At 44.4% G+C, this 21,087-nt stretch overlaps 1 protein-coding gene and 1 non-coding gene across 4 annotated transcripts; both read left to right on the top strand.

The window, feature by feature from the left end:
* The first annotated feature begins 454 nt into the window (after nt 1-454).
* Nucleotides 455-19,480, top strand: Lyrm7 (LYR motif containing 7). 3 transcript variants are annotated; one of them, XM_055602818.1, is made up of 5 exons: nt 455-503; nt 4,500-4,572; nt 7,620-7,687; nt 8,676-8,757; nt 18,078-19,480. In XM_055602818.1, the coding sequence occupies exons 1-5, from the start codon at nt 486-488 to the stop codon at nt 18,146-18,148; spliced, it is 312 nt and encodes a 103-aa protein (XP_055458793.1). In that variant the 5' UTR covers nt 455-485; the 3' UTR covers nt 18,149-19,480. The 3 variants fall into 3 exon arrangements, with proteins under 3 accessions (XP_055458793.1, XP_055458795.1, XP_055458794.1); XM_055602820.1 differs by lacking the exon at nt 18,078-19,480 and adding an exon at nt 7,833-7,906 and having other exon boundaries at nt 7,617-7,687; nt 8,676-8,739; XM_055602819.1 differs by lacking the exon at nt 455-503 and adding an exon at nt 542-846 and having other exon boundaries at nt 7,617-7,687.
* Nucleotides 6,980-7,086, top strand: LOC129673203 (U6 spliceosomal RNA). Its single transcript, XR_008719632.1, has one exon. It is a non-coding gene; the product is annotated as a U6 spliceosomal RNA (small nuclear RNA).
* Nucleotides 19,481-21,087: the final 1,607 nt, after the last annotated feature.

The raw sequence follows: 21,087 nt of genomic DNA, 5'->3' as shown, positions 1-21,087 counted from the left end.
CCTCTGGGGGAATAATTAAGCGAATGTACAAACAGAACTTTAAGGAGTCAGCGGTCTGATCTGTACCGGCTGCGGTTCTTAGGGCTTGGCGTTTGTTTGCGCACGTTTCCAAGGAGACCGTCACCGCCGGGAAACGTTAAAATACGGACCCGCCCTTACACAGGAGGTGAAAATGAGCAGGTTCCGCGGCCACCCGTTAACAACCAGGCGTGAACGAAAGCCGGAGAAGGCTCTGCCCCTAACAAACATGGCGTCTCGGCTACTTCCGTTCTTCCCGTGATTTGCTTCCGCGGCCTCTCGCAGTCCTACTTTGGGATTTGCTCAGCAAGCGCCTGGCCTTCGTCTGGCGGAGAAGGCGGGCAAGATAGGATGTGCCACGTTCTGAATGGTTGCTACGCGAAAGCGTTGCCGGCCACGCCCTGGCCCTGATTGGTTGCCGGGGGAGGGGGCGGGCTCGAGAGGCGGAGGCAGCGGCGTGGGGAGCCATGGGTCAGCCAGCCAAGGTGACAGAGCCGGGTAGGAGGGTGCTGAGGCTCACGATCCTAGCAAGGGCGGGAGGCGACCCCAAGGGCGGAGAGTGGAGGAGGGGGACAACCTTGAGGGCCGCTGAGTGGGAGAGGGTGACGGATTTGAGGGCAGCGAGTGAGGAGGGCGACGACCCCGAGGGACCGCGGACGGAGGAGGGGGATAGCCATGTGGGAGAGTGAAGGATGAGTGACAGTGTCAAGGGGCGGCAGTGGAGGAGGGGGACAGTGAGTGAGGAAGGAGAGGCCCCGAGTGGCGGTGAGTGGAGGGGGGTAACAGCCATGAGAGACAGTGAGGAGGATGACATAACCATTCAAGATGGTGAGTGGAGGAGAGCGATGATCATAAACTGACCTTTGCCCTAGTAAGTCCAGCAGTAGGAAGATTATAAACAATTAATAAAACCGGAGGAAGTTCTTCAAATTAAAAACACTGGATGTTGTAGTCTGGCGCGATGGCACACGCTTGTAATCTCAGCACTCAGGGAGACAGACAGGTGGATCTCTGAGAAGTTCGAGGCCAGCCTGGACTACAAAGAGAGTCCAGGACAGCCAAGACTATACAGAAAAACCCTGTCTTGAAAAACAGGAACAACAAAACAAACAACAACCCTCCAGCATGTTTTGTGAACCTGTAACCAGGATTTACCTTAGAGGAAAACAGAAATCTCTATAGAGGGAGAGGCAGCACTGCCGAGCCTATTTGTTGATGGCAATCCCAGGCAATATAGATCTTGTCTCAAAATTTAAAAATCACAAGGAACTATAGGAAGAGACCTGAAGTTTGATTCGGAATTAGGAGGGGCTGTCCTCAGCGAGCCCAGGCTGGCTTCCAACCCACAGCAATCTTCATGTCAAGTGCTGGGGTTTCTGCATTTGAAAAGACGTTTCTTAGTATGGCTGTGGTTGTGTTTAGCTCACTATTAGAGCCATTGCTTAGCATTTTCATGGCCCTGGCTTCCATGCTGAGAACTACATAAGTAATAAAATATATGATTATTAACTCCAATGTAGTATTGGTTTCAATACCTTTATTTTATTTGCATGGGTGTTTTTCCTGCATGTATGTCTGTGGACCATGCGCATTCCTGGTACCCACAGAGGCCAGAAGAGGGTGTCAGATTCCCTGGAACTGAAGTTACAAGGGGTTGTCAGCCGCCATATGGGGAATGGGGGGAACTGAGTCCTCTGAAAAAAATGGCCAGTGATAGAGCCATCTCTCCAGCTCCCATTTTCTTTTTATTAAGAGAATGGTCTTAGTGGTGCTGTTTGGTTTGAGGCTATGGTCTTAAACTTTGGGATCAAGTTATCCTCCTCCCCATGTCCCAAGAGGCTGGGACTACGGGTCACCTAGTCGTGAGTGTGGTGGGTGTGTATGTGTGTGTATCTTTACTTAGTTTGTATTTTATTTTGTAGTGCTGAGAATGAACCCAGGCCCCACTACATGCTAAGCCCAGTCTACTGTGGTGCCTTTAAAAGTCTGTATTCCTAGCAACAATCTCTGCAAGGCAGTCAGCTCTTATTGTTAAGCACTTGAGAAAAGTCCATTCCGTACACATCACTCATTTCCAAAGCCACCCCCAAAATTTTTTGGTTGTTATGGTTCCCCATTCCCCCCATACCAAGTGTGTTAGTTTCCTGTGATCTGTGATTGTCTTAACAAAGTATGGGACAAGCATCCAAGAACAAAACAAAACTAAATCTGAAATGCTCATAAATAAATCTTATTTTTTTCCATTTTCATGTGTGTACTTGTGTGCACATGTATATGAATACTTCTCTTGCTCATCTACCTTTTTTTTTTTTTTTTTTATTGAGGCAAAGCGGCTCAGTTAAGCCCAGAGCTCTTCAGTATGAGTATGGCTAGTCTTGCTAGCCAGTTGCTCTAAGCTTATTGTCTCTGCCTTCTAGGGCTGGAAATACATCAACCCTGCATTTTTGTGGGTTCTGAGGACCCAAATTCCAGTTCTTACCTTTCAGCACAAGCATTTTAATCACCAACCAATCTCCCCAGACCTAAATCTAATGTGGATTTTTTGTCAGCCTGGATTTTCTATTTTTCGTTTATTTTTGTTTCTCTTTTTTGTTTTTAACTGCTGAGCCATCTCTCTAGCCTTCTACATTTATTGTCTTGTTTTTTATTTTTATTTCTTTTAAGATTTATTTATTTATTATGTATATGGTGTTCTGCCTGCACACCAGAAGAGGTCACCAGATCTCATTATAGGTGGTTGGGGGCCACCATGTGGTTGCTGGGACTTGAACTCAGGACCTGTGGAAGAGCAGCCAGTGCTCTTAACCTCTGAGCCATCTCTCCAGCTCTGTTTTTAACTTTTTAAAATTTTTATGTGCATTGATGTTTTGCCTGCATTCATGTCTGTGTAAGGGTGTCAGATCCCCTGGAACTATAGTTAACAGACAGTGTGAGCTACCATGTGGGTGCTGGGAACTGAACCCAGGTCCTCTGGAAGAAGGAACCAACCAGTGTTCTTTAAGTGGTAAGCCATCGCTTCAGCAACTTTTTTTTTTTTTTTTTGAGACTTTGACACATGCATGTGTGTCTTATGGTCTTTTCCATTCCCTCCACTCCAGTTTCCACCACGATTCCTTTCCAGTTTCATGGATCACCAAAACATCAGCCCTCTGTGCGCTCACCTCCCTCTCCCCACCCCGTTCACGCCACTTTGCGTTTCAGAAGGGTGCAGTTAGCAGTCCCTAACACCTTCTTGGGCTCTTAAGATAGAATAAGTTCCTGATTACGTGTGTATGCCTCAAGAGCAGATGAAAGGTACAGGTTAAGAAGGCAATAAACCCGTGCAAACTGGCAGAGTTCACTATGTTAGCACACTGGGGTTTTGTCCAGATGACTAACAGTTTTGTTTTGAGGGCATTGTCGAAACACACTCTCATGTAGCCCAGGTTGGCCTTGAACTCACCGCATAGCAGAGGCTGACATTTTGTAAACAGTTTTGTAATATATTGGTAGTAGTTGGAGCCTAGGGCCTTACCTGTATTATGTTGCTCACTCTATCTCTGAGTTGTATCTCCAACTGCTACTTTTTTTTATATGTTTCTGTGTGCATGTGTGTGTATGTGTGTGCAAGTACAGATGCCTACAGAGGCCCAGAGGACTTACAAGTGGTCTCAAGCCACTTGGTGTGGGTGCAGGGAACCAAAGAACAGAGCTGGAAGAACAGTACAAGCTCCTAACCACTGAGCCAGCTCCCCAGTGTTTCTGTTGGTTTGGTTTTAGTTTTGTGTTTTTTTGGTGTGTGTGTGGCAGTGGGGGGGGTGGGGGATGGTGAGGTGGGTGTTGGTTTTTCAAGACAGGGTTCCTCTGTTTAGCAGCCAGACCTTGTCTTGTTCTTTAACTTAAAGAGAAATAATAACCAGAAAGTTATTTTGCAAGCCCTTGCTTTTACCAGGTATCCTGAATAGTAGTTTTCAGAAACAAATAGAAGCTAGGCAATGATGGCACATGCCTTTAATCCCAGTACTAGGGAGGCAGAGGCAGGCTGATCTCTGAGTTTCAGGCAAGACAGCCTGGGCTACACAGAAAAACCCTTTCTCAAAAACAAAACAAAACAAAAAAACCCACATGCAACAGTAACAAATAGAAAATAGTATTTAATACTTCTAATACAATAATTCTAGATGTTATGTAAAATGTGATACGTGTTTATCTGTGTATGCATGTTTGTGTATGTGTATATGTTCAGAGGAAAACCTCAGGTGTTGGTTCCTGCCTTCCACCTTGTTTGAGGCAGGGGCTCTCGTTTGTCTATGCTAGGTTAGCTGGCCCTTGAGTTCGGGGATTCTCCCATCTCTCTGCCACAACAAGGACTACAGAGGTGTGCTACCATGTTTGGTTTTTTTTTGTGGGTTTCAGGGATTTGAACTCAACTCCCCAAAACTGGGAGCATTCCCTTTAACACTGACCATCTCCTCAGTCTGAATTCTCCTTTTTCTTCATAGGTTTTACAGCTCTTTAAAACACTGCACAGGACCAGACAACAGGTTTTTAAAAATGATAGGAGAGCATTAGAAGGTAAATATATCTTTCCTTCCTTTAGAGAAAAATCATGCTTTTGCTTTATTGTTATATCTATCTACCTGTCTATGTATATTTATTTTTCTGTTTATTTTTGCGGTGCTAGGAACTGAACTGAGAGCCTCACACATGCAAGGCAAGCGCTCTACCACTGAGCTAGGTAGCCAACCTGAGCCAGGATCTTAAATATCCCAATCTGGCTTTGAACTTGCTTTTCTGGAGGATGACTTTGGACTCCTAATCCTCCCATCTGAGATGTGTGTCCCCACGCCCCTGGTGCACATTCATCCTTTAGCTGACCACTCTATGGCACCATCTCTCCCTGGTGCTCTATAAAGACCTGCTTACATCATACTCACGGAAGAATACGTAAATATTTATAGAGATCAAGTTTTCATACAGGATCAGTGAAAAAAGAAGGGGCAGGTCAAATTCAAGGTTCTCCCTTAATCCCATTTCTATGCATCATAACCTAACTCTTCTACTTTAGAACCAGGTGCTACCGTGCTGTTTATGCCTGAGCAAGTGTAGCAGTCACTGCAGCTGTGGCAGAATCCAGCCACGTGAATCCTGACTCAGCATCTCCATTTTGAAGTGGTTTCGGGCTCACCTGGGAAGTCACAGCTTTAACCCTCAGCCTCTGCTTGATTGTTGATTTCCACCCTCCATCCCTTTCCAAACCTCCCCTAAGAGGGCAAAGCATTCCCAGGAAATCAGATTTTGTCATTTCTTTTAAATTTTGATTTTTATTAATTTTAATTGTGCATGTGCTGTGCGGGTGCCCACAGAAGCCTGATGCATAGGGCGCCCTGGGAGCTAGAGTCAAGAGGCAGTAGTCAGTCACCTGCTGTGGGTGCAGAGAACCACACTCAGGTCCTCTGCAGGAGCGGTGGCTGTTCTTAACTGCTGAGCAACCTCTCCAGCCCCTAGTTTAACAAACACACCGTTTCACACACTTTACACCCATTTCTAACAGTCCTCAGTTCTGTGAGGCAGTTACAACTCCAACTTTTGTAGCTGGGAAAACTGACAAAATATTAAAAAGATTTCCCACATGTCCTTACTGAACAGTAGAATGAGGAGTACCTGAAGCAGTCTCATTCCAGAAGCCACACTCCTTTTCCTTTTGTTTTGTTTGCTTTTGTTTTTTGAGACAGGCTTTCTCTGTGCAACTCTGGCTGTCCTGGAACTCATGTAGACCAGGGTGGCCTCAGAGATTCACCTGACTCTGTCTCCCAAGCTCTGGGATTAAATGTGTGTGCCACCACTGCCCAGCTCAGACTGTTTTTTTTTAAGTTTTATTTTTATTACTTAATATGTATGGGTGTTTTGCTTACATGTATATTTGTGCACCGCTTGGGTGCTGGGTGTCCTGGGAAGCCAGGAAAGACACTGAATCCCCTGGAGCTGCCACTGAGCCATCTCTCCAGCTTCCAAAATATCAGACTCTTTGTTTTGTTTTGTTTTTCAAGACATGGTTTCTCTGTGTAGCCCTGGCTGTCCTGGAACTCTCTTTGTAGACCAGGCTGGCCTCGAACTCACAGAGATCTGCCCGCCTCTGTCTCCCTGAGTGCTGGGATTACAAGTGTGTAAGACCAGACTCTTAACCACCTTGCATACCAAGGAAGATCAGCACTGAAGGAGATTTCCACAGCTCTGATCTTTTTCTATCAGCATGGTCTATTTTGTTGCTTTAGCCAACATTTGTTGAGGATTTACAAAGAACTTCATACAGATTGTTCTACTACATGCTCACAACACAGCGAGGTCAGTTAGACTAGAGCAGATTAAGCGGCAGTCGTGCGGGTGGTATATGTGATCGGTAAGGGTTTTGTGTGGCTGTCCTGGAACTCAACATGTAGACCAGGCTGGCCTCAAACTCACAGGGCACCTCCTGCCTCTGCCCCCACCCCTCCAGTACTTAGTTCAAAGACAGGCAGCACTCCACCTAGCAACTTCGCTTTTATTTTCACTTTTGTGTCAGCCAAGGTGCTTGGGATCAAGTCTTCCATCCTGATGCATGTGTGTGTGTGTTCAGGTGAAGGTTACATGCCTGTTTGCACTGGCTCTCACCATCTTCGCGAAGCATCGCAGTTGGGTGTGGCAGCCCATGCATGTAACCCCAGCACTCTGGAGGTTCACAGGTTCAGTGACAGCCTGGGCCATCTCAAAACAAAGCGAAGCAGGGCATTGCTTACCTGGCTTTGGATTTCTTAGAATTCAGTAGTTCGGTTGGTACACAAATGTAGTTAAAAAGAAGTTGAAACAAAGGCTGGAGGATCTCTGTAGGTTCAAGGCCAGCGTGGTCTACACAATGAGTTCCAGAACAGCCAGGGCTATGTTGAGAGACCCTGTCTCAAAAAAAAAAAAAAAAAAAAAAAAGGAAAAAAGAAAAAGAAAAGTTGTGCTTGCTTCGGCAGCACAAATACTAAAATTGGAATGGTACAGAAAAGATTAGCATGGCCCTTGTGCAAGGATGACATGCAAATTTGTGAAGCATTTTAAAAGAAAAAGAAAAGAAGCTGAAGACAAAAGGCAAAGGGGACCAGAGTATGAGAGCACTAAGTCTCTTTCATAGATTCACCCAGCTCTCAAGAGCTCCCCAGGAGCCCAGGAGATTTGGTTAATCCTTTTTTTTTTTTTTGAGACAGAACCTCACTATATGGCCCACCCAAGCTGGCCTTAAGCTTGAAATCTTCTGCCTCATCCTCCTAAGTCCTGCTGTTATGGTGTATAACACCATCATTGCAATACATTCTCATGTAACACATCTCACATGTTTTATGTGAGAAGCAGAGATCCATGAGTAACACTGAATAATATGTAAGAATCTTAAGTATTAAGCTGGGCATGGTGGCGCACGCCTTTGATCCCGGCACTCAGGGACATAGAGACAGTTGGAGCTCCGTGAGTTCAAGGCCAGCCTGGTCTAAGGAGCCCGTCCAGGACAGCCAGGGCTACACAGAGAAACCCTGTTTTGAAAAACAAACAAACAAGCAGAATCATAAGTATTAATTTCGTGTATTTCTTTCTCTCTCTAGCAGCCAGAGTAAAGATAAATGAAGAATTCAAAAAACACAAAAGTGAGACCTCTCCGGAGAAAATAAAAGAGGTGCAGTAATAGGTTTCAATTATAAAGCTGGCGTAAATGTTTTTTGTGAAGAGGGGGTGTGGGAATGGAGGTTTGTGTGAAGGAAAGCTATCATATCACAGCTGTGGACAACCCTGGACGTGTTTGCACTGGCTCCCTTCCTCAGGACTATCTCCGGCCCCCGAAGATAACAAGGTCCCCCGGGAAGAGAGCTCAGACCTGGCCCTGGTCAAGTCCAGAGTAGGTGAACCATGGCGGAAGCCATACCATCCTTTCTTCACTTGAGACAAGTGACGACAGATAAGCAACGAGCACTGTCATGACGCAACACTTCAGAGGGAATTTTCTGCTCTATTATCAAAAGTAGACTGTTTTTTTTTTTTTTTTCTGGGGGTGGAGAGATGGTTCTGCGTTTGAGGTCAGCCTGGTCTGCAGAGTGAGTTCCAGGACAGTGAGGGCTACACAGAGAAACCCTGTCTTAAAAACAAACAAACAAAAAAGGTAAGACAATTATTTGTGGGGATACTTATGGTATAAAGAATTGATTTGGTAATGGAGAAAATACAAATAAGAGAGTGTTTCCCATATTTAATAGCATTTATACAAGTGAATGAAATATTAGGTTTGTTTATTTTTATTATTTTTTTGAAACAGGGTCTCACTATATAGCTCTGGCTGTCCTAGAACTCATAGTGTAGATAAGGCTGGCCTTGAACTCACAGGGACTGCCTGCCTCTGCCTCCGAGTGCTGGGATTAAAGGTGTGTGCCACCATGTCCAGCCCCCAACATATTTAAAAATATATAACAGAAAAGTTCTACATCTGTTTTTGAACAAAATATGGGTTGTCTAGATAAAAGTGAAGAACCTCTGAAAGTCCTGCATTTCCATATACTGTGTCAAGAGCTAAAAGCCACATTCTCCAAAAGGGACCTGTAAAAGTGTGGTTTTTAAAGCCAGTGCAGTCCTATGACGCACTCAGGGGTTACTCTGTTTGATTTTCTTAACAGATGATGAAAATAGGCTCCGATGTTGAACTATTGCTCAGAACATCTGTCATTCAAGGTATTCACACTGACCATGACACACTGAGTAAGTAAAGCATGAGAAAACTGACTGTGATGTTTCAAAATAGTGAACAATTAATGTACCGTGGTCTCTATTTTATTTATTATTATTAATCTTTGGGGTTTTTTCCCCTTTGAGACCGGGTTTCACTGTGTAGCCCTGGCTGTCTCAGAGCTTCCTGTGTAAATCAGGCTAGCCCCTCTGCAGGATTAAAGACGTGACCACACCTACCATGCTGGCCTTACTCTAACATTAACAGCAGGAACTGAATTCAAATTCTCATGCTCATGCAGCAAGCATTAACTGAGCCATCTCCCAACCTCGTTTCTATTTTTACTTTTAAGGTATTTTGTTTTTGTTTTAGATTGTTGTTGTTGTTGTTTGGTTTTTGGAGACAGGGTTTCTTTGTGTAAGTTGACCAGGAAGTAGCTCTGTAGATCAGGTTGGCCTTGAACTCATGGAGGCCCACCTGTCTCCCAAGTGCTAGGATTAAACGCATGTGACACCACCACCCGGCTTATTTTTAGATTTTGAAGTTGTATTTTATGTGTATGCATGTCTGTGCACCCCACCCATGTGTGCCTGGTTTTGGCAGAAGTCACAAGAAAGTGTTGGAGCCCTGGAGTTAGAATGGTGTGAGCCATAATGTGAATGCTGAGAATCGAATCCAGATCCTCTGCTTTTAACTGCTGAGTTATCCCTCTAGCACCTTTCTTCCCCAAAATCTTAATTCCTGGTTATATTGCAAAATTGTTGTTATAAATACATCTTTTTTTTTTTTTTCTTTCCAAGACAAGGCCTCACTATGTAGACCAGGCTAGCCTTGAACTCACAGACATCTGCCTTATTCTGCCTAAAGTGTACTGGGATTAAAAAGTACACCACTACTTTCCAGCCAACTGTTTTCATATAACCTTATTTTTAAAAAATTCTGGCATCATTTATTATCTACCTAGACTAAGTCTATTCTTTTATCTTTTATTCTATAATAGGTACATATATACATACATATGAGAAGATAGTTTTCTTTTCTGCATAGATTCTTTTTTTTTTTATAAAGATTTATTTATTATGTATATAGTATTCTACCTGCATGTATACCTTTGTGCCAGAAGAGGGCCCCAGATCTTATTATAGATGGTTGTAAGCCACCATGTGGTTGCTGGGAATTGAACTCAGGGCCTTTGGAAGAGCAGTTGGTGCTTTAAACCTCTGAGCCATCTCTCCAGCCCCAAAGGATAGTTTTTATACTGTGGGTTCCCGAGATTAAATTTGGGGATCCAGGCCTGGTAACTGCTGAGCCATCTCACAGGCTGCTGAATTTGCATTTGCCTGCCAACTAGTGAAGTGTGTGAGCACCTTTCAGTTGATTCGTGGAGATTGGAATATTCTCTAAAAGTACCAGTAAAGCCTCTGGCCACTTGTCTAGGGGGTTTTTGCCTTTTTTATTGACTTGAAGGAATTCTTGTGTATGTATATCCTAAGAACCTCCTACCTGTGGCTTTTCCCTTCGAGGAATTCCTTATTTTAATATAGTCTAGCTGATCCATTTTTCCTTTATGGTGGGTACTTTTGGGTCCTGTCGACGAAGACTTTGTGTCAAGCAAGGTCGTAGAGGGATTCTCCTGTGCTTTGTTCCAGAAGGTAGCTTTCTGGTTATCCGCCAATGTTGGCTTTATGTTTGTTTGTTTGTTTTTTTTTAATTATTTATTTTTATTTTATGTGCATTGGTGTCTTGCCTGCATGTGTGTTTTGTGTGTTCCAGCTTCTGGAACTGGAATTACAGACAGTTGTGACCTGCCATGTGGGTGCTGGGAATTGAACCCAGGTCCTCTGGAAGAGCAGAGTGCCACTGCTCTTAACCACTGAGCCATCTATCCAGCCCTGGCTTTATGTTTTAAGAGCACATGAGCTTCCACAGCAGACTAGATCACCGACCCGCGCAGAGGATTTCTACTCTGAACAAACATGAATTTAAACATCTGACTCCTTCACTGTGCAGTTGCAGAATGCAGACCCATTGCAAGCAGGCTTGATTTTAATTTCACCCTCAAGAATTCCTCCTGGTGTAGTAGAATTAGCATTTCCTTCCCCTCTCCCCTTACAGGAGGACAGCATCTCACACTCCATTTTTTGTTGCCCTCTATAGTTCTAGCTGTTTTGGAACTTGCTGTTTAGACCAGGCTAGCCTCAAATTCAAAGAATTCAAGGAAAAAAGAACACTCTGTCTCCTGAGTGTTGGAATTAAAGGCATGTGCCACCAGGCTGGGCATGGGATCTCCTATTTCTTGAGGTCACTCTCTGGAAACCCATCAGTTTCAACTTGCAGCAGGTCTTCATGCCTCACCACGCCTTCATTGTCTAAGATGGGTTTCAAGATTGCTCGCTTTGCTTTGGAGCAAGCTGCGTGAAGCAAACTCTTACAGGCATTCTTCTCAGTCTGGCCTAGGCAGGGGTCATCCCTATGACTCAGCAGCTGTAATCAGCAGTCCAATCCCAGAGACTCACGAAAACTGGGCTTTCCTCACGACTGTAGCCTTGAAGCCAGAACTTGAACAGCTTTGTAAAAAGGAGTCTTTATAAGATAATGGAAGGCTGTAGCTTTGTGGTAAGGTAGAAACAGTAGCAGCCGGTTTTGGAGATCCTTCATACCACTTACCGTCGTTGAAAACTGAAGGTTAATGTGGCCGCCAGACAGCTGCTTCAGCTGTAGCCATGGTGATAAATGTTTTCCCAGAGCCTGGAGGCGTGGAGACAGGAATACACTTTGGAGGCTGCAGAAGTTTAGACTTCCGAAACCAGTGCTTTCTGACAGGGGACATGTCTGTCAGCTCTACGATGGTGTCATCTAAGCCTGCTGTGACTTCCAAGTAACATATACGTTAAGAGGGTCACTGGGTGAGGAGCTGTTGTGAGGTATCCCCCAGAGAAGACCATGTGGACACAGGTTCAAGGACGATAAAAAGACTTAGCTGGCTGGCAACTTCACTGGGGGTTCAGGACCCGAGTGCAGTTCCTAGGGTCTTCCTCAGGGTGGGCTTTTAAACACAAAAAACCACATCCTGGGTTGACATACTTCATTTAGGGTCTCTCCCAGACTATGGACTTTGACGGGTTGAGACCTTGTTCTTGTTTTGGCAGATGTTGCTGCCCGTGTTTTGGGTTCCAGGCCCGAATGGTACTCCCATTATGGTGTCAGTTGTGCTAAAGTCTGTTACACAGCGATGCCTGTCCATGCTCTGAGAGTTCCACACCCTGCACACCGGTTTCCTTTGTTTCTCTGTTTCTGAGCTGCCTTCTGCTTGGAACAATTGATCTACCGTCCTTTGATAGTAAAGTATGTGAATGAGCTGAACGCTGTTAAATGCAAAGTGAACCAACAGTTCACTTTCAACTCAGTCAGAGAGAAGAGACTGTAACATCCCAGTCGTTGACACCCAAGCAGGAGGGCCAGAGGCCATAGAGCCCACACCCGAACTTTTCCTTTAAGATTTTACTGTTTAGTTAAAAGATGCTTGTTTATTTATATGTGTGTGTACCTGAATATATATTATATTAAATTATATCTTAGATATATGTATATATACATATACACATTATATATCACATATATTCAGACACACACACACACACACACACACACACACACACACACACATCGTGTGCACGCAGTAGCCTGAGGAGGTTAGACCTTCTGGAACTAGAGTTACCTGATCTGGATACTGGGAACTGAATGAGTAACAAATGCTGTTAACCCTTCAGCTATCACTCCATTCCCCTGTCTAATTTGTTTGTTTTGTTTTAAGAGACAGGGTCTCCAGGCTACCTTGTCTCTCTCTCTCTCTCTCTTTTTTTTTTTTTTTTTTAATTTATCAAGACAGGGTTTCTCTGTGTAGCCTTGGCTGTCCTGGACTCACTTTGTAGACCGGGCTAACCTCAAACTTAACAGCGATTCACCTGCCTCTGCCTCCCCGAATGCTGGAATCACAGGCTTTCGACACCATGCCCGCCAGCTTCCAGGCTACCTTGTAATTCATTATGTAGCTGATGACCTTGAACTTCTGTTCTTGCTGCCTTTCTACCTTCTGAGTGTTGGGATTCCCAATATGTACCACCATGCTTGATATATGTGTATACTAGGCAATCACTCTATTGTCAGTGCAAAAACACAGCTTTACCTCAAAAGGTGCCCTCTGAAGTCAGAAAAGGGCATCAGATCTGCCTTTCTGTTTTTGTTTTTTTAAATTTATTTATTTATTATATATACAATGTTCTGCCTCCATGTACGCCTATATGCCATAAGAGGGCACCAGATCTCATTATAGATGGTTGTGGGCCACCATGTGGTCACTGGGAATTGAACTCAGGACCTCTGGACCTCTTAACCTCTGAGCCACCTCTCCAGCCCAGATCCGCCTTTCTTTAGCCCAGCCCAAACTATATAGTTTGTTTTTTGAGACAGGGTTTCTCTGTGTAGCCCTGGCTGTTCTAGAAGTCACTCTGTAGTCCAGGCTGACCTCAAACTCACAAAGATCCACCTGTCTCTGCCTTCCAAGTGCTAGGACTAAAGGTGTGCCCTACCACTACCCAACTTTCAGCCCAATATTTTTTTATCCTCTCTAGCATAGACGTAAGACAAAATTGGTTTGTATTGCTAAATATATGTGATAACATTAAGAAAATACAGCAAGATTTTCTTCCCCCAAGACAGGGCTTCACCTTGTACACTATGTAGCTCAGGCTGTCTTGGCATTCACTGTATAAGCCAAGCTGCCCTCAAACCCGCTGCCTGCCTCTGCCTACAAGTACTGGGATTAAAGGCATGCACTACTGTCCCTGGCTCAGATATCTTTTTTTTTTAACCTCTGCCTTGTGTGTGTGTGTGTGTGTGTGTGTGTGTGTGTGTGTGTGTGTGTGTGTATGTATGTGTGTATGGAGGCCGGAAGTTGACATCAGGTGTCTTGGATTGCTCTCCACCTAGCACTTAACAGACAAGGTCTCTCACTGGATCTGGAACTCACTGGTTTTGGCTAATCTGGCTAGCTTGCCAGCCCCAGAGATTCACTCGTGTCCACCTCTCTAGCTCTGAGACCATAGGTGTGTGTTTCTGTATGGGTACCAGGGATCAAAGCTCTGGTCCTGTGCTTGCACAGCCAGCATTTTATCAGCTCAGCCATCTGCTCAGCCCCACACTTCTGCCTTTCCTTTTACATTTGTCATTGTCAAATGACATCTGATTTTTTTTTCCTAAGACAAATTAATGTGACTCAACCCATACTTATGGAATCCTCATTGTAGTAGGCACTGGGGTTTATGTGGAACAACAGGCAGGACAAACCTGGTTCCTGTCCTTATAAAACGTGTACTCTTTGTGAAAGACTGATAATTAAATATCCCCCACAGCCTTCTCTGCATGTCAGCAGAGCTCTGAGCTTAAACACAGGCAGGCACAGGTTCTTGGGGAGAACACGACCAAAGTGTAAGCTCCCCATTTCAGCTTATTGTTATTTATGTGCCTGATATATTTAGCAGTATTTTTTTTTTATAAATTTAAAATATCTTTTTTTTTGTTTTGTTTTTTTGAGACAGGGTTTCTCTGTGTAGCCTTGGCTGCCCTGGACTTGATTTGTATACCAGGCTGGCCTCAAACTGGTAGAGATCCACCTGCCTCTGCCTCCTGAGTGCTGTTGCCTTATGAAGTGGTCTGGTGGGAGGACTGGGAGGAAAGGAAGGAGGGGACACAGCGGTCTAGATGTAATATATGATAGGATAATTTTTTTTTAAACTTAAAAAGGTAAACACAAAAGATGACTATTCACAACATAAAGTGCATAGTAATGTGAAAAATAAATAAACAAATAAATAAGATTAAAAAAAGAAGAAGAAAAAGAAGTGGTCTCAAGGTAAGGACCAGCAATGCGGCAGATTGTAGAGACCATTACTAAAAGATAACCGTCCTTATTGCTTAAAATCGGGTCAAGATGCTTGCCTGTGGCTTCTTGTTTTGGAAACAACTGGAAACAGACTTGAAGTTTATAGTTTTTGAGCACATTATATTGCTAAGGCTTGTCTAATTTACTCTAACTCTTAGAGCCATCCCTGGTCTCCTGAACTCAGAGTAACAGGAAATGGACTGTGACAGCTTCTGAGGCCCCCAGAAGGGCTTGTCTTCCCCAAGGTCTCCATCTTTCCAGGACAGGAAGTGGCTCAGAGGCTAGCGCTGGCCAGCATCTGTGTAGTCGAATTCATCAGAGGGGGGCTTTGCATCTCTTGAAATAGATTTGGTAATGCCAAATTGGCAGGCTCAAGATTTATTCCTTACCAAATTAAGATGTCTTTACCTTTTCCTGTCCCCGGGATTAGGATTTTTTGTGGTGCAGTCACTACTATGCATTCGCAATCTCCTGTTTTTATTTTTCATCTCATCGTCTATGTCTATTTCTAACCAAAGTGGGTAGCTATCTACCATCTGAGCCACAGATGGACCCAATGGGCAGAGCAGGCCAGTCTATTAATCAGAGGCCCCTATGTGAATCTGGGTGAGGCTCTGGGGACAGGAAGTAAATGGGGGTGTTCTGTGAATTGCTTATGTCCACGTTGCATATCCAGAGAGGGACATCAAAGAAGGATATAATGTGATTTCCCAGACTTTCCGGCATCCTTCATAAGCACCTATCCACTGAGTGTTATTTCCACGGAAGCCTTTGTTTTGTTGAAAAGGAATGGGCTGGGTGGGGCTCCCCTCCTGCCCTTTGTTCTTCCTGCCTGCCATGCAAATGTGGTGTTAGCAGAAGGGAAGGCTGCTGTTCACCGAGGGCTGCAGACCAGACCGGGAGGGAAGATCGTGGGTTCTTAGCAGCACCAAGGATTTGACAAGCTCAGACCTGTTGTCTCAAAATGGCAGAAAATTATCTCTCTCTTGGTTTTTTGAGACAGGGTTTCTCTGTGTAATAGCTCTGACTGACCTGGAACTCTGTAGACCAGGCAGGCCTCAAACTGAAAATTAAGTTTCTTGTTAAACCACTGTTTGACAAACTTCTGGTTATTCAAAGCTGAACATAATCTAAAGTGATTTTGATAGGTTTAGTAATTTATTTCACTATAACAGGCATTTGTGAATCCATATATTATTACAGTGTGATTTGTTCTTTATCTTATCTTTTCCAAGAGATTATGAGCCCCTTGAAGCCAAAGATTATGTAGCTCTGGCCGTTGTTCTGGATTTGCAATGGAGACCAGGCTGGCCTTGAACTCAGAGATCCACCTGCCTCTGTCTCCTTGGTGCTGGGATTAAAGGTGTGTGCCACCAGCACACAGCTAACAAGGCCCTTTCTAGCAGGAAGAAACTGCTTTCCCCTGTGGTCCAGGGTGCCAATGAGTGTCCAGTGCCTCCTGAGTATAGAACAGTTGCTTCATCTTTCATAACCGTGTTTGAAGAGTGTAGGCAGGTTCTGAGAATGGCTGTTAAGGGAGTCTTTGCTCTCTTGTCTGACCAGAATCTTATATATCCCAAGGTGGCCTAAACTCCCTATGTAGCTGAGGATGACCTTGACTTCTGAGTCTCCTTCCTTCACCTCCTGGGTGCCAGGGTTATAAGTGTGTATCAGTACACCAGGTGGCCTGGGGGTTGAGCGAAGGGCACTCTGCCAACAGAGCTGCATCCCCAACCCTGTTTTTGTCAAGACAGGTTTAACTCGGCTGGTCCAGAACTCGTGTAGCTCAAACTGTCCTCAAAGTCACGGTGATCCTCCTGTCTGAGCCTCCCAACTGTTAAGATTATGCGTGAGACACCATACTGAGCCTCATGAGGATGGCTTAGTGAGTATTGAACCCGGGGCCTTTGAGCCAGGGTCTCACTGTAGCTCAGACCAGCCATGCTCATGCTGTGTGCTACACGCTGGCCTTGAATGCAGATCTCGCTGCCTTTGCCTTTGACTCCTGGGATTATAGACATGCACCAACATATCTGGGCAGTTTTCTCTTTTGTTGTCCATCTTTCGTGCATGTGTGCGCATGCACACAAATATGTTTTTACATGTGGAAGCATGCATATGTGGACCCCTGAACCCAATGCTGGGAATTGTCCTCCATCACTTTCTTTTTGTTCATCGAAGCAGGATTTCTCAGCTAAACACACAGTTCTCTGATATGGCTAGTCATGCTGGCTCACATAATGATCTGATCCTCACATTAGCACAGAAAGCACTTTAACTAAACCCTGAGCAATCTGTGAGGCCCCAGCATTTTCTGTTTTAGGAATTTTATCTTGACCCTATCAAGTTGTCTTGCCCAGTATTCAACAGTTGTTTGTTTGTTTAGCAGTGTGTCCCAGTGGGGGCACTGCTGTCATTCTGTCATGACAGTTCCTCACTGCACCAGACTGTCTTTCACACTGCAGCTAGCATCCTTGGTTCCTGCCCAGTAACATTTTAGTGTCTGAAGATTTCCCCAGTTAGGAACCATTGTTCTAGCAGACAGGGGTGTAGCTCAGTAGTAGGCTAGAAGCTTAGCAATGTGTGAAGCCCTGGGTTTGGTCCCAGCACCAAAACTAAAAGAAAAGGAGGAAAGAAGAGAGGAAGTTATGGGAGTGGATGGGAACCATTGTTCTCTAAATGTGGACTGTCTAAATTTTTTGTTTGTTTTTTGTTCTTTTTCACTTTTGTTTTTTTAAGACAGGGTTTCTCTGTATGGTAGTTCTGGCAGTCTTGGACTCGCTTTGTATAGACCAGGCTGGCCTCGAACTCACAGAGATCCGCCTGCCTCTGTCTCTCGAATGCTGGGATTAAAGGTATGTGTCACCACCATGCCCAGTGGACTGTCTAAATTATGAGAGTGACATCTTGCTTTCAATAAAAATTTCCAAGTAGCCAGGCATGGTGTGATACACCTATAATCCCATCATTGGGAGATGGAGGCTGGAGGATCAGGAGTTCAAGGTTAGCCTCAGCTACATAGGGGGTTCAAGGCTAGCCTGAGCTACATGAGATCCTGTCTCAAAAACCATTCATAAGTGACATTTTTAATTAGCAATGACAGATGGCCATTAATGTGTTGTTAGCTTAATTCTGTTCAGTTAATTATTCATGTTTAATAAAATAAAGGACTTAGTGGTATATGTTTTTATGTATCATGAATGCTGCCATTTAAAGTCAAAGATTTCACCTCAGACATCAACTGAAATAAAATGTCTCTAGAAGAGTTGTCTTCATGGTTTCTAAAGTAGACAGCGTCTGGTTAGAACTCGTAGGGGAAATGGACGTGTTGGCTCCTAGGTCTGATCTGAGGTTAAATAGTGACTGGAGTTCTGATCATCTTAATCGTTCCTCTCTCTGTGTTCCTTTTAGAACTGGTTCCCAGGAAAGATCTTCTTATAGAAAACGTGCCCTACTGTGACGCACCAACCCAGAAGCAGTAAAGCTGCCAGGACAAAACCAGCCTCTGCTCCTTCCCACTTAAAATACATACATGACAAAGATCCTGGCCACGCACATGTTTCTCTCTGAGTCACGGGCTGGGGGCTGCAGAGCGCCGCAGTGTTCTGAGGACACAGCAGTACCCTCCCTTCTCACTGACAGGCAGCCCTTACATGGAGACTGAATGCTTGGGGTGGAGGGGCATTCTTCTCTTTCCCTTTGGTAGGTGTTTTGGTCTTACCAAAGCTGTTTGCCAATGAAGCACTTTCCCAACTTGGTGATTTCCCACCCCATGGGAAACACAACTGCTAAATATAAAATGCTACACTGAATTGGTGTTTAATCCCCCAAGTATTAAGTTGGTAAAGAGTTAACATTTTTCTGCCAGCTCTCCGCTTAAAGCAGCCATTGTTTCCAAGAGTCCTGTGGTTATTTCTGCAGCCAACGAAGATTATGTAGCTTGTTTCTCTGAATTCTTATAGAGACAACTTTCCCCTTCTTTTATGTGTATGGATGTTTTGCTTGCATAAATGTCCATGGTGTCTACAGAGGTCAGGAGAAGAGATCCCCTGGGACTGGAGCTGTAGATGGTTGTGAGCTGCCATGTGGGTGCTGGGAATTGAACTTAAGTTCCCTAGGACAGCATCCAGTGCTCTAAATCACTGAGCTACCTCTCCAGGCCTTATAAAGACATTTTAAACAGTCTTCTGAAGATAGCTAGATGGAATGTTAAAATCACTGGGTCACTATAGAATAAAGACATCCCAGCATTTTTAGGAAGTAGTGGCCCTCTGTCAGACTACTTGTGGTCTTGTAGAACTAGCTGTATTTGGATCACAGACTGTTGTGAAATGTTATAGATAGCTACATTCTCTCCCTCTCTCTCCCTTCTTCCCCCTCTCCCTCCCTCCCTCTCTTTTCAGGTAGGATCTCACTGTGTAGTTCTAGCCTCAAACTCTGAGATCCACTTGAGATGGATTGCTGTGATTCAAGGACAGCCTGGTCTACAAAGGGAGTCCAGGATAGCCAAGGCTACACAAAAAAAGAAAGGTGTCTCAAAAAAACAACAAAAACAAAGCAAAACAAAACAAAAAAGCAAGCAGGGCCTGAGATGGCTCAGTGGTTAAGGACTCTTGCTGCTCTTCCCTAAGACCTGATTTCAGTTCCCAGCACCCCTGTCAGGTAGATCACAACAATCACTTCCGCTCCAGGGGTCTAGTGCCCTCTGCTGGCCTCCAGAGGCACTGCATTTACATGTACAAACTCAAACCAACAATATGCACATATACGTAATAAAAATAAAGGAATCTTGGAGCAAGAAATCCAATTAGCAATTCGTTTGTGTGCATTAGTGTTTTGCTGCCATGTATGTCAGTTCACCACAGTGTGCCTGGTGCCCACAGAGACCACAAAAGTGTGTCAGATCCCTTAGAACTAAGATGGTTGTGAGCTGCCATGTGGGTGCTGGGAATTGAGCCTAGGTCCCCTAGAATAGCAGCCAGTGCTCTTAAGCACTGAGCCAGCTCTCTTGGCCCTCAACCCAATTTTTTTTTTAAGACTTATTTATTTATTTACTACTTACACAGTATTCTACCCGCGTGTGTGCCTGCCGACCAGAAGAGGGCACCAGACCTCAGATGGTTATGAGGCACCTTGTTGCTGGGAATTGAACTCAGGACCTCTGGAAAAACAGCTAGTGCTCTTAACCTCTGAGCCATCTCTCCAGCCCCCCTCAAATTAGTTTTAAAAATAAATATTTGAACAGATGCCTCATCGAAAAAGAGTCACAGGAGCTGACTTGCAAGTCTTGGAACCCACATGATGGAATGAGAGAACCAAATTCATGCACACACAATCCTAATTTTTATTTTTTATTTTTTGTTTTTTTGAGACAGGGTTTCTTTGTGTAGCTGTCCTGTACCTCACTCTATAGACCAGGCTGGATTCAAACTCGCAAAGGCCTGCCTCAGCCTACTCTTAAGGCTCTGCTGGGTTTAAAGGTGTGTGCCACCTCTGCCTGGCTAATTTTTTTTTTTTTTTTAGATTTATGTATTTTACTCTATTTTATGAATGTTTTGCCTGTGTGCGTTTATGTGTGCCACATGAAACTTTGTTGTATCATCCCCTGGGGTTGTGGATGGTTGTCAGCCAACATTCGGGTGTTGGGAATTGAGCCCGGGTCCTTTTCAAGAGCAACAAGTGCTCTTAACCACTCAGCTATCTCTCCAGCCACACTTTTTCGTTGTTGTTTAACATTGTCAGGTACTGGAAATTAAAAGCACAGTGACATACTGTTATGTATCTATTAGAATGGCCAAAGTCTGGATGGCTGACAGTATCAAGTGTTGGCAGGGATAAGGCTTTTCTGAGACAGGATCTTACTCTGTAGCCCTGGCTAGTCTGGAACATACTATATTTGCTTTTTGCCTTATTTTATCAAATCCCTAGATTATCCACCATCCTTTTGGCTCAGGACAGATCCAAGATTTATTGTGATGGTTACTTGTGTTCCGTCGTGATTTCAGGCCAACCCTTTAAGGGTGACGTTTCAGCAAAACATGGCAGCAGACAGGAAACACTTGGCTAAGCCTGGTGGGGAGTGGGGGTGGGGTGAGCATAACATTAAAATGACTGTTTCTACTGGCCTATTTGTGCCAATCAAGTTCCACCTCCTAAAGGTTCCACACTCTTCAAAACAGCCCTACAAGTTAGGGAGAAAAAAAAAGCATTTAAAACACAAACCTGTGGGAGGCATTTTAGAGTCAAACTGTAACTATGTGTGTTTGTGCGTGTGCACCTGTGATCGCGTACATGCACGGAAGTCAGAGAATAACTCTGGGAGTTGGTTCTCTGGGAATTGAACTTGGGTCATCAGGTTTGGCAGCAAGCACCTTTTTTTCTACTGCGCCACCTCACTGATCCACACCACATGTATCTTGAG

This window comes from Psammomys obesus, unplaced genomic scaffold, assembly GCF_907164565.1.
Source record: "Psammomys obesus unplaced genomic scaffold, mPsaObe1.curated_primary_1811, whole genome shotgun sequence".
In the NCBI taxonomy this organism is placed as follows: Eukaryota; Metazoa; Chordata; class Mammalia; order Rodentia; family Muridae; genus Psammomys; species Psammomys obesus.
The sequence above is the reverse complement of the archived record's forward strand: the minus strand, read 5'-3'. Positions and strand labels throughout refer to the sequence as shown.